This window comes from Euprymna scolopes, chromosome 15, assembly GCF_053919585.1.
Source record: "Euprymna scolopes isolate OS-2025 chromosome 15, ASM5391958v1, whole genome shotgun sequence".
Taxonomy (NCBI): domain Eukaryota; kingdom Metazoa; phylum Mollusca; class Cephalopoda; order Sepiida; family Sepiolidae; genus Euprymna; species Euprymna scolopes.
The window spans coordinates 32,954,936-32,969,341 of record NC_136496.1 but is presented as its reverse complement, the minus strand read 5'-3'; the positions used below and the strand labels follow the sequence as shown (position 1 = coordinate 32,969,341).

Sequence of the window (14,406 nt, the reverse complement as noted above, 5' to 3'; positions counted from 1 at the left end):
GTGCGGGGCGTTTGCTCAGGTGGCAGAGTAGTCGTCCAGCATGCAAGAGGCTCGGGTTTCGATTGTGATATATCTTACTGATGAGCCCAAATGAGGCAAAATGAGGGCAAAACTCGAGTTTTGGACTTCCGGTTTGTTGGCTGTCATGGCTCTTGTGCGCAGCGACGTTGTTTGCCTGTGGAACTAATTCTATATATACATTAGTGTCCAAAACTAAGAAACAAAATTTGAAAACCTAATATTTGTTAGAAATAACAACTGCTAAAAGCTGAAATTTTGACAACTCGTAGTCGTTATCATCCATAATAACATACTAAAATTTGAATCATTTGCAAAGGATAGATAATTATAACAACTATTTAGTTTAGTTTAGAACTTGTTGGTTCGAAGAATAAGAAAAAGAGATTAGAGTTTGCAAACAGGTATGTAATTTGGACATATGAAAATTGTGGAAAAGTATTTTTCAGTGATGAAAGCAAGTTTAATTCATTTAATAAAATAATAACATGAGCGGCATGTTTACGAAGAAACCGACGTGCATTCTGATTGAATTAATTTCGTAATATGGAGTGTAACAAGTGAAACTTGAATTTTCTTTCGGCAGCCAAGTAACTCACACTTATCTTTTTTTTGTCCTTTCGTCATTTAACGAAGCATTGCACCTGTAAGAAAATCAGCATCAGCCGTAAGAGAGCTGACTAGCGAAAATATTAGTAGCAACAGACATCTTAGTACATATGCAAATTAAGCAAGTGGGCACGTGCTGGGGTCAATGGAAGAAAGATGGAGTGAAAGAGAAAAGGCAAAAAAGGACAGCACGTGGTCAAGAGAAGTAAAATGTCCAAAAGGGAAGATGAACGTATAAAATCGAGAGCGAGAAAGCGCTGGCTAAGACTAGTTTCAGTTGGCGGGGACAGAGACTTTTAAAAGGACATTTTAAATGGCACAGTGTTGTTCAACAAATGTCTTTGTTTTATCATCATTTCCATGGCAAACGCTCGTCTGAGCTGTAAGCCAATCTTTCTCGAAAACACCCGTCTATCTGAAACCACTGTCAATAATTTTCCCCACTCTTTATCTGTGCCCAAAACAAAACGTACATTCCATGAACAAAGCTTCTTTCTTAGAACTGCAGTCCTGTGGATCTCTCTTCCATTTGACTGCTTCCCAGCTAACTACAACTTGGTTGTCTTCAAGTCCAACATAAACAAATTCTTGATGGACCGCCCTCTTAAATGATCCAATTTACCAAATTTCCATTACAAACTATTGCTACAATATTATCCCATTGACTACTGTACATTCTATAACCCTTATCCTCGAGTTGACTCTGAGCCTTGATAAACGGTAACTCCTATTAAAAAAAAAAGGATTTCGAAATTACATTGTTTTGGAAGCATCACGAAAAAATGCATTTCATCTGCACTTTAAAAATGCATTTCATCTGCACTTTAAAAAATGCATTTCATCTGCACTTTAAAAAATGCATTTCATCTGCACTTAAAAAATGCATTTCATCTGCACTTTAAAAAATGCATTTCATCTGCACTTTAAAAATGCATTTCATCTGCACTTAAAAAATGCATTTCATCTTCACTTTAAAAATGCATTTCATCTGCACTTTAAAAAATGCATTTCATCTGCACTTTAAAAATGCATTTCATCTGCACTTTAAAAAATGCATTTCATCTGCACTTTAAAAATGCATTTCATCTGCACTTAAAAATGCATTTCATCTGCACTTTAAAAATGCATTTCATCTGCACTTTAAAAAATGCATTTCATCTGCACTTTAAAAATGCATTTCATCTGCACTTTAAAAAATGCATTTCATCTGCACTTAAAAAATGCATTTCATCTGCACTTTAAAAAATGCATTTCATCTGCACTTTAAAAATGCATTTCATCTGCACTTAAAAATGCATTTCATCTGCACTTTAAAAAATGCATTTCATCTGCACTTAAAAATGCATTTCATCTGCACTTTAAAAATGCATTTCATCTGCACTTTAAAAAATGCATTTCATCTGCACTTTAAAAAATGCATTTCATCTGCACTTAAAAAATGCATTTCATCTGCACTTTAAAAAAATGCCGAGTCGGATTTTTTATTTCCTTTTTTATTTGTTTGTTCCTTTGCGACGATATCAGAAAACGTGTGGATCCGAAAGGTTCGAAATGTAACGATAGTTAAAAAGTAACGATTACAGTCATCACATACAATGAGCGATATTTTTGACAAAGGGTGAAGAATTGCTGTTTCCTAGGTTGAGCTCTGTCCGTGTAACATTTATCGTTGGCTAGGTTTTAATCTTGAACTAATATTTTTAGCACCTTACTTCAAGTAGCTTCCAACCTTGTTTCGTACTAGTTCCATAAAAATTAATAAATAAAACAATATTTAAAAAAAAATATCGCTTTATAGTCTACGTTTCTGCAATTCTTTTTTATTTCAATAAATATTATATTATATGGATTAAAATAAAAATCCAATGCGTAATTATCAAAGTTACGTTGACGCGTACACACATGCGCACACGAAATAGTCGCACCATTTTATTAATGTTTGGCAAACGCGGACAGAAAAAAGAAACGAAACTGTGGAACGATCAAGAAAACGGTGTCGAAGGATACTACAATTTTTAACTCGAATCAGCTGCAACTGCTTCAACAACTGCTACTGCTACTACTATTACTACCATAAAGCTTATGCTACAACAACTATTATTACTACAAAACAACTATTACTGCTGTGGCTACTACCATAGATAGGTTTAAGGGAGGAGTGTAGTCACACCCTCCTCTCCCCATCGCCGTCGCCATCATTTCCGACGAACAGGCGTTATTGTTCATTCTGTCTCTCCCTCTCCCTACATATCTCTCTCCATCTTCACCCTCTCTGTCTCTTTCTCTCTCCCTCTTTCTCTCTCTCTCTCTCTCTCTCTCTCTATATATATATATATATATATATATATATATATATATATATATATATATATAGTCATCCACATACAGTACTGTTTCGCTGTTTCACAGCTCCAGTGGGCTATACTTTATTTCTCACGTTATTGCTCACTCTCTCTCTCTGTCTCTGTCTGTCTCTCTCTCTCTCTCTCTCTCTCTCTCTCTCTCTCTCTCTGTCTCTGTCTGTCTGTCTATCTGCCTGTCTGTCTATCTGTCTGTGTCTGTGTTTCCTCCTCCTCTCTCTGTCTGTCTGTCTGTCTGTCTCTTTCTCTGTCTCTGTCTCTGTCTCTGTCTCTGTCTCTCTCTCTCTCTCTCTCTCTCTCTCTCTCTTGTCATAAACACTCGGAAAACAGTTAAACTCTCGCATCTTGTATTTAAAAAAAAAAAGTCAGTTATATTTTCACTTTTACTCTTTCGCTTTCGTTTATCTTCTTTTTGGTGTGTTGTAAATTTAATTGTATTTTATTAAAAAAATGAATAATAATAATAGACAACTAACCGGAGAGAAGGAAAAAGATAAAAGTGGAGACGCGTTTCTTTAACTTGCTTCTCCTTTTTCTTTTTCATTCTTTTTTTTTATTATTATTATTTTGATCTGAGCGGTAATTCTCTACGCTCTGCCTCCATTGATCTGTAACAGACACTATTAGAAAAAAAATAATGAAAATAAAATTGCGTTAATATTTAGGAATAAAAAAAAACTAAAAAAAACCCAAACTGAGAAAAGAAACGTTTAACTCTGTTTTATAAGACATATAACATATAAGAGTAAATAAAAACAACTGTAATTAAAAACAACAAAAAAAAAAAAGTTTAAAAAAAATAACTTTTTATTCTTATTCGATAAAAACACGCAAAATAAAAATTCACTCAAATTCCCGCTCTATTTGTTTAAAAAGGAAATCGCATTTCACCCTTTCTCCATTTTCGATACCTCTCTTTGCTGTTTTGATATTATACTCTGGATCCAGTGGACTAGATGCATACACGATAAAAGGAGCGAGAGAAAGAGAGAAGAACAGAAAGGGAGAGAAGGCGAGAGAGAGAGAGAGAGAGAGAGAGAGAGAGAGAGAGAGAGAGAGAGAGTGTGTCTATGTCGCAAGTCTATGAGCGAAACCAACATCTTCATGTCATCTCGAGTCAGAGACTGGCTTAGAAAGATAGTTTAGTGATCTTAAGCGCTTAGAGCTGAGATTTTAGACCAACCGCGCCGTCTTCGTCCGCAGTATTTTACCAACATCGCCATAACTTATATATATATATTTTTATATACTTATATATATATATATATAATTTCATTAGATTATCGGTGGTGACTTAGAACCTACAACGGACTAGTATTACCCTTTTTTAGTTGTAGTGACGGCACGGCGGTTGTTGTTATTTTGTTGATGCAACTACTCACGCGTTCTTAGAACATTAGTTTTGTAGTATTCACTCATTTGTAGTTCTTTGTTTTGTTCATATTTTCGACGGAAACTTGGCCATTTATTGCCATCGGATTTCGTTAAACATGACAGCTCCACAACCAACTTCAAACACAGTTCTTATTAGTGTTGACGGAAGCGGCGAAGCCGACCACGCGTTGACATGTAAGTATTTACCTGAAACATGTCTATTTCATCTTGCTTTTCTTTCTTTTCATTTTATTTATTTATTTATTTATTTATTTTTTTTTTTTATTTATTTATTTTTTTTTTTGTTACGAGCACATTCCTGTGCGCCTAAAGCAACGTTCTGGATTTGTTTACACACTTCTAAATAACATCAATTAAACGCAATATTTCATAATTAGAAAGTTCGTTTTTTTTCCTATTTCTAAAAATAACACAGCTATCACCATCTTTGCCCCCACCCCGCCCAAACCTCTCTATCTTCCTTACTAAGCATGGCTATGCTAATTTATTTACCACGTTTCCACGAGGTTAGACACAAGGTCAAGTGTAGTTTGAATTTCTGTGGAACGAACTGGATTCGAACCTAACTCACTCCGCTCGACAGTCCGTGTCGTTAACTATTTGGCCATTCGCACTCCCAAAATGCCTATTACGCGCAACGTAAAATCGAACGTTCATTTTTCGACCCAATTTTTCGAATTTCGAGCGGAGAGAAGGTGGGATTCATTGTATATAAACGTTATATTGAAAATTGAACTGGGGATTTATGTTATTATTTATTTGCTTTCTCACGTGGGCAGGTCTGTATTTAATATGAGGGAAGGGTATTAACTAACTTCCATAAAAGGTGTATTCCGGATGTAAGCAAATGCATGTACTATATATATATATATATATATATATATATATATATATATATATAATGTATGCATATATATGAAAGTATGTATATATGTATGTGTATGAATATATATATATGTATATATATGCATATATATATATATATATATATATATATGTAAATATATATGTATGCGTGTATATATATGTAAGTATGTATATATGTATTTATATACATATGTATGTATATATATATGCATGTATATATGTATTCATCAATGTATGCATATATATATGTGTGTGTACATTAATATATGCATGTATATATATATATCTATATATGTGTATATATACATATGTATTTATATATATGTATATATATGCCTACATATATGTATGGGTATATATATATATATATGTATGTTTATATATGCTTATATACAAGTTGTAAATATATATGTATATATACATTTATGTATGTATATATATATGTATCTATAAGTATAATTATATCTGTGTATAAATACGTATGTATATATGAAGATATATGTATGTATATATGTATATATATACATGTATGTACTTATATATATATATATATATATATATATATATATATATATATATATATATATATGTCTCTGTCTGTGTATCTGTGTGTGTATTTTTAAATAGCCGTGGCACACCGCTGCTCCCGGTCATAAAATACGCTTAAATATCATATTTTAATTCATGCAGATTTCCTACTTATAATGAAAGTTCCAATTCGTTATTGAATGTTATATTGTAGTAAATATGTAGTACTTATTTCCAAAGGTTTTGATGATAATAATAATAACAACAACAACAACAACAACAACAACAATAATAATAATAATAATAATAATAATAATAATAATAATAATAATAATAAACCACCCCAGTAGCATCAGCTAGAATTGAAACCAAAACTTTCAGCGCTCCTGTCGCGTTTCCTAGCGTTTGAACTATCACAATATGGTTAAACAAGATTAAAAATTAAATCACTTAAAGCTATGAATGAATTTGCGCATGCGGAAAACTAATAGAACTATGAACATTTTTTTTCATTCCAATTTTCCGACATATAAGCATTATAGATCCATCCAAATAAAGATTTGACTCGTTATAAACTACCCTTGATGTATGATTACTGTTTCCTGTTAAGCTCAGTGCCAGGTGATCAGTAGTTTAAGAGTTTATTCGTTAAATACTTTCACGCTGGCGCAGATACATTTACTGATTTATATATATATATATATATATATATATATATATATATATATATATATATATATATATATATATATAGAGAGAGAGAGAGAGAGAGATAAGTATTAACAATTATTCTTAGTTGACAGTACTCGATAACGCTTTGTTTATTTTTTATTTTTGCTCACATCAAAGAGAAGTATCTATTCTGATATTAAAATATATCTGTTCTGTGCTCAGTACTTCTAGACTGCGGCAATTTTATTTTTGTTCCAATACTGACTGTTCGTGTTAATCTATTTATTAGAAAAAAAAAATAAACTAACAATACGAAAATAAGCATCGTCTCTAACTCTGCTGACAGGTGTAGGCAAGAAAATAGAAATAGTAATTCGAACACCTGTTTTTCTATCTTTCTTTTTTTCTTTGAATTAATAAATATTTTATAAGAAATGCGGATATGCGTCGTAAACCTCAGTCCATTATATTTTCTTCCCCCATTTAGTTTCATAATTACGTCTGATCGCAGAAAAAAATAATAACCTTTTTTTTTAAAGTAATAAAACAATATATTTTACCTGAAAAACCTTAATTCTCAGGTAACTCGTCATCACTTAACAATACCTATTTACAATGCCTCCCCACGGAACAGAGTTAGACACCAGGGCCGTTTTAAAAAAAAAATTGTCTCAGTCGTGAAGGACTGTTCCTCCATCTAAAGAGAACAAGAAATGGAAGTGCAGCATCTGGAGAACAGATGGTATTTATTTGCTCCCCCACCGAGCAAATTAGGCACAAGGCCAATTTTTAATGTGAGGAGTGAAGGGAGGGGGAAGGGAAAAAGGGGACCAGCTCCCGAGAGGTGGGAAATGGGAGCTGGTTAAAGGTCAAGCATGTGGGGTTGCCCCCACATCTGGTCTTTGCTAGTCATAGCTAATCATAGCTTGCAGCATCTGGAGAACAGATACTACACTTTGATCTTGGCCAAAAGGCCAATTGCCGGCTTAAAAATAATGTGATGATGACGACGATCTAACGAGGTCTTTATTTTCAATTCGTTTTACGAAACTTCAACTCATATAGGCAACGCATAATTTTTCTAATACATTTTAAAACTAAAAAAAAAAAGGAATTAAAAACAAAAAACAAGCAAAAAAAAAAACAAACAAAAAAACAAGCTCATATATATATATACTTGAGAGACAGTAGATACCTCTTATAATAATAAGTACGCGGAAAGTCTATATTTAAGCGAGTATTGCGCAATCACAAACGCAATATTTTCAATCCGAACTGCCAGAGATACGCGGGAAGAAAAAGTGCAAAACAGGTAGAAACAATTCCGGAACAAGCAGAGAAAAACTAGTGATATTTCTAAATTTTTCTTTCTTCTGTCTAACCAAGGCTAAAAGTGTCGTTTACGGATTTCAAGTTTTGCCAAGTGTATTGCAATAAAGTAACCTAAACCCGATCTCGGATACAGCGACGTCAAACCAACAGTTTGCATGCAATTGTCATTATTGGAACACTCAACACTACCGTGTTTACACATATATATATATATATAGATATAGATATAGATATAGATATATAGATAGATAGATAGATAGATAGATATTCTTTCGATCTACACACAAACGGAAACTGTTGTCTTTAACAACGTTTGTTTATATATAAATATATATATATATATATATATATATATATATATATATACACACATACACACGCGCGTATATATATGCATATATTTATATGCATGAATGTCTGTATATATATATATATGTGTGTGTGTGTAAGAATAAATATATATGTATAGATATATTTATTTCTATATGTATCTATGTATAAATAAATAATACTACACATGTATACATATCAGTGTATCTGTACACATAGATGTGTAAATATTCATATGTGCCTCTGCCCTCTCTCTCTCTCTCTCTCTCTCTCTCTCTGTGCTCTGCTCTCCGCCTATTTCACTATATATATATATATATATATATATATATATATATATATGTGGGTGTGTGTGTGTGTGTGTGTGTGTGTGTGTGTGTGTGTGTGTGTGTGTGTGTGCGAAGATTTTAGAATTTTAAGAATTTTTTCTAATAATTTTGTACTAGATAATGACTGACTGACATTTACCCGTTATTAAACACATTCAAACGGGAGATCATTTTATGAATCTAATCGTCCATTGTGTGTGTGTGTATATATATATATATATATATATATATATATATCTATATATATATATATATATATATATATATATATATATGTGTGTGTGTGTGTGTGTGTGTGTGTGTGTGCGTGTGTGTGTGTGCGTGCGTGTGGTGCGTAAATGTCGACATTTTAGTACTATATATATATATATTTACGAGTATACTACTTTGTACGTTATTTGGACGATGGACGATTACCCTATGAAAAAATAGGCCAGTCTCTTGCTGGTTATTTCTGTTGTACTCGTATACACACACCTGCGTTTTGTCTCTTTGCTTAAGGATCCTAATATACCCTAGCTGAAATTCGTATCGGTATTATATTGCTCATAATGTCTTAAATAGGTTAAATATGGTAGTTGTGACGAGAAAGCGATTAACCTAAATAACTTTTCTTTCTTTCTTTCTTTCTTTCTCTCTCTCTCTCTTTATATATATATATATATATATATATATATATATATATATATATATATATGCAAGTAGGTATTTATTTGCTTCCCCACGTAAACAAAATTTGACACAAGGTCGGCTTTATGTGAGGTGAAGGGGGAGGGAGGGGAAGGGGATGGTACATATAGGGTTGCCCCTACATGTACCAATAACCAATTGCCACAAGGGCAATGGTCACAAAGTGCAACATCTGCCGGAACAGATACTACACTTTGCTCCTAGCAAAAGTAAGTATGTATATTTATGTGTATGTACATACACATACATATATTTTTTCTACATGTACGTGTAAATACATATATATATATATATATATATATATATATATATATATATATATATATTTATATACATATATTTATGTATTTATACGTATATATACATATATATGTTTGCATATGTTCACACACCTATTTATACATCTTTATATATATACATATATATATACATAAATATATTTTTTTATGTTTATGTATATATATATATATATATATATATATATATATGTCTCTCTGTCGGTCGGTCGGTCGGTCGGTCGGTCTGTGTCCATATATTCAAACTCTATCTCCTCCGAAACTAAAAGTTGCAGAGCGGTGCTGTGAGCCTCAAATGGTTGGATTTTTAAGGGCCGTTCATTCATGAGTTTTTTAGCCGGTTAAAATCGTTTTTTAAGGGGACAAAAATGGGTCAAAATTGAAAAATCGTTGAACATTTTTACGTTCATCTTAGTTTCCTTTAAATCTTTAATTTTTTATCACTTTATATGCGTGTCACGTTGGTACACTGGTAACGTCACCAGCTTTAAATACTACAGTTTCGATTCTAGCTGATGGCACCTAAATACTTTTTTTTTATTTTTGAAATCACGACTCTATAATAATTTATACGGAATCTGCACAAATTAAAATATCATATTTAAGCGTATTTTACGTCCGCGCAAAGCTGAACAGAGCTGGACGTCCCCTCACCGCGCTTGTATATTATATGCACATATATATATATGTATATCTATATCTATTCATCGATCTATATATATATATATATATATATATATATATATATATATATATATATATATATATATATATACAGAGCATGTGATACAGCGAATCAGACTGCCTTTGGATAGCTGCAATATATATATATATATATATATATATATATATATATATATATATATATATGATTGCAACATCTTGCCAGACGAGTGCCACTCCCTCGGACACTTAAAGTTCATGAGTCCAAATGCCTGAGGGAGTATCTATACAAAGATGATGTTACAGAGTCTACGCTTTGCACGACAGCTAAATCTCTCTCTCGATTCAAAATGCTGAGATCCAGCAACAAGCTAGAGCAATATAGCCAAGAACAAATTAAACTACAGACCAGCTTAATGCGGGTACTGGTCTTCCGCTTTATGGTTTTTTAAATCAGAGATTTGCTTCTCCTAGAAAGGTTGTCTTCACCACGGCTTACGGGAGCCCTCTCTACCCCAATACACATATATACACACACACAAACACACACACACAAACACACAAATATACACGGTGCTAGTTGGCCGTTGACCCAGAAAAAGAGTTCATTCGTACATACATACGTTTATACATACATACATATATACATACATATATACATACATATATATATACATGCATACATATATACATACATACTTACATATATACATGCATATATACATACATACATGCACACATACAAATGCTTGACAACGGAATCGAAAATTATGTATTTTTGACACCTGATCTTTCTAACCGTTATGTTATCCGTATAAGCCACAGATACGTTAAATCTAAATATATATCTACTATAGAAGAATATTCTATTCATTAAAAATAATATTAGAAGAATGTGATATTCTGTGTGATATAGGGCATGAGTTAGATTCAAGGAAGAGTTAGTAGCAGTGAGTTGAATGAACAAAATAAAAAAAATCCAAATTAATCCCTTTTTCTGTTCGCTACATCTATTCACATGCCTATCGTACACATATTTCTACATTCTTTCTCTCTCCAGCTATGGGGAACACATTTGTGATATTTTCTTTTGTTTATTGTTTCAAAGAGTTTTACTTGGGTTTATTGATTGTAACTGTTAATGAACAGACAAATAGAGAGAAAAAGAGAGACCGAGAGTGTGTGTTTGTGTGTGTGTGCGTCAGTGGATGTCTGTGTCTGTGTGTGTAAGAGAGAGAGAGAGGGGGGAGGAGAAAAAGAGAGAGAGACGATCGCGAGGGTTTAGGCACAACAAAAACGAGGATCAGAGATGAAAAATAATACACAGGTAAAGAGAGATAGACAAGGGCTGACTCACTTGGTGCAAATTACAGCCTAAATAAGACACTTCAATGTTTTTTATAAATATAATTTTTTCATATATTTTATGTGATTAAAATATTTGAGAATATTAATACTAGGTCGGTGCAAAAAAAATGTCGTTTTTTGAGGTTCAACTTTCTTTTAAAAAGCGACATTATTTTTGCACCAACCATATCAATTTAGTACAATATATATATATATATATATATATATATATATATATATATATATATATTGTACATATGTATATATATATGTATATATATATACATATATTTATATATATATGTATATATATGTGTATATATGATGATTGCAACGTCTTGTCAGACGAGTACTCCTCCCTCAGACACGTAAAGTCCATGAGCCCAAAATGACTTTTTTTTTTTTTTAGTACTACTGGTGAATTCACACGCTCAAGCAGGCATGACACTGAAGACGGTCATTAAGATCAATTATTACATGTGTCCAGCATTTCAAGCCTCCATGCGTCACAACTTTTCCTTCGCTACCGGACCATTTTTATAGCCAAATTCCTGAGATGGTATCTGTACACAGATGATGTTACAGAGTCTTAGCTCCGTACGACAGTTAAGTCTCTCTCTCGGTTCAAAATGTTGAGATCCAGCAGCAAGCAAGAGCAAGATGGCCAGCAACGAGTTAAACTGCAGACCAGCTTAATGGGGTACTGGTCTCCCGCTTTATGTTTTTTTTTAATCAGAGATTTGCTTCACCTAGAAAGGTTGCCTTCACCACGGCTTACGGGAGCCCTCTCCACCCCAGCACACAGACATACACACAAACACACACGATGCTAGTTGGCCGTTGACCCCGAAAAAGGTTTTATTCGCCCTTTGGAAGGTCTTGTTTTTAATCCTTCGGGTAGACTAGCCACCCTCCTCACCAAACAAGTCTGATGGAGGAACCAGTTTAGTCGCCGATGGTCCGACCATGAGGCAGGTAGTACTTGGTGACATTGTACCAGTAGCATATGACATGACCTGACATATATATATATATATAGGTATATATATATATATGTATATATATGTATATATATGTATATATCTACGTATATATATGTATATATATGTATATATATGCATATATATGTATATATGCATATATATGTGTATATATTTATATATATATGCAAATATATATATATATATATATATGTATATATATATATATATATATATATATATATATATATATATATATCTATATGTAAATTTATTATTTAGTCGCCGATGGTCCGACCATGAGGCAGGTAGTATTGGGTGACATAGTACCAGTAGCATATGACATGACCTGACATATATATATATATATATATATATATATATATATATATATATATATATATATATACATATGCATATATATATGTAAATATATATATATATATATATAAATGTTATATATATATTTATATATATATAAATGTTATATATATATTTATATATATATAAATGTTATATATATATTTATATATATATAAATGTTATATATATATATTTATATATATATATAAATGTTATATATATATTTATATATATATAAATGTTATATATATATTTATATATATATATAAATGTTATATATATATATATTTATATATATATATATATAAATGTTATATATATATTTATATATATATATAAATGTTATATATATATATATTTATATATATAAATGTTATATATATATATATTTATATATATATATAAATGTTATATATATATATTTATATATATATATAAATGTTAGATATATATAAATGTTATATGTATATATATTTATATATATAAATGTTATATATATTTATATATATAATGATATATATATATATTTATATATATAAATATATATATATAACATTTATATATATATGAATATAAATATATATATAACATTTATATATATAAATATATATATAACATTTATATATATATATATATATATATATATATATATATATATATATATATATATATATATATATCCTGGATTGAATGTGGATCAACAAATGTTTGATCCACTATGCTTCGGTGAAATCATTTGTTTTTTAATCAAATCACTTGATTGCATGTTCCAGTTAAGGGGCTACTCCCTCACCGCGTACGGGGAGGAAGCTTCATGCTGCTTTTCGCGGTGACTTAGTTCCTAATATATTGTAGTCTATATTACACTGTAGAGAATTTACTGTTGATTTTTAAAAAAATATCCGTAAATATTGGTTTCACTCAAAGTTTAAAATATAATAGTCAAGTATAGTCAAGTATCATTGTTCAATTGTGCTTTAAACAAACATTTGATTTCGAACAAAACGAAGAACCAACTGTTAATTTCATGAAATTAGTTTTACATAATCACGTGATTTAAAGTTATACGTACGTAAGTCAAGCAGTAGGTTTAATTGCGCCCCAGAAAATCATTCATTTCGAAAGTTCCCCTGTCTCGTAAAACAATCTAGAGTTGATTTTATAGATGGGGCCTTTCTGCTTGTGCGCTGATAAAACTTATCAAAAGTACCTATAAAGTTAAATTGTATAAAAATGTTAACTTTGGTAAAACTCCAACTTCTTTCTTTAATCGGATTTTTACGATTATTAGTCTTCGATACTCATCAGACCTATTCCGATAAAAAAAAAAAAACTACATAAGAACACTTCTAGACACATTAAATACACGCGTGGGAAATTTCAGTAAAGCATCAGACGAGGCGTTTCCGTGCCCATAGGTAATGAACTCCCTCACACAATGTTCTTTTCAAATAATAGTATCTCTCTCTCCCCCCCCTCTCTCTCTCTCTCTCTGTATATATATCTATGTAAGTACATATATATATTTATGTAAGTATATATATATGTAAGTATATATATGTAAGTATATATATATATGTAAGTATATATATATATATATATATATATGTATATATATATAAGTATA

General features: G+C 31.2%; 1 protein-coding gene across 1 annotated transcript in view; it reads left to right on the top strand.

Annotated features, from left to right (window-relative positions):
* Window positions 1-3,317: 3,317 nt before the first annotated feature.
* Window positions 3,318-14,406, top strand: part of LOC145293767 (uncharacterized) — a 169,417-nt gene continuing 158,328 nt past the window's right edge. Inside the window, exon 1 of the mRNA XM_080140276.1 lies at window positions 3,318-4,556. Coding sequence (XP_079996402.1) covers window positions 4,478-4,556 — 79 coding nt within the window. The 5' untranslated portion in view covers window positions 3,318-4,477. The remainder of the gene's footprint in view (window positions 4,557-14,406) is intronic.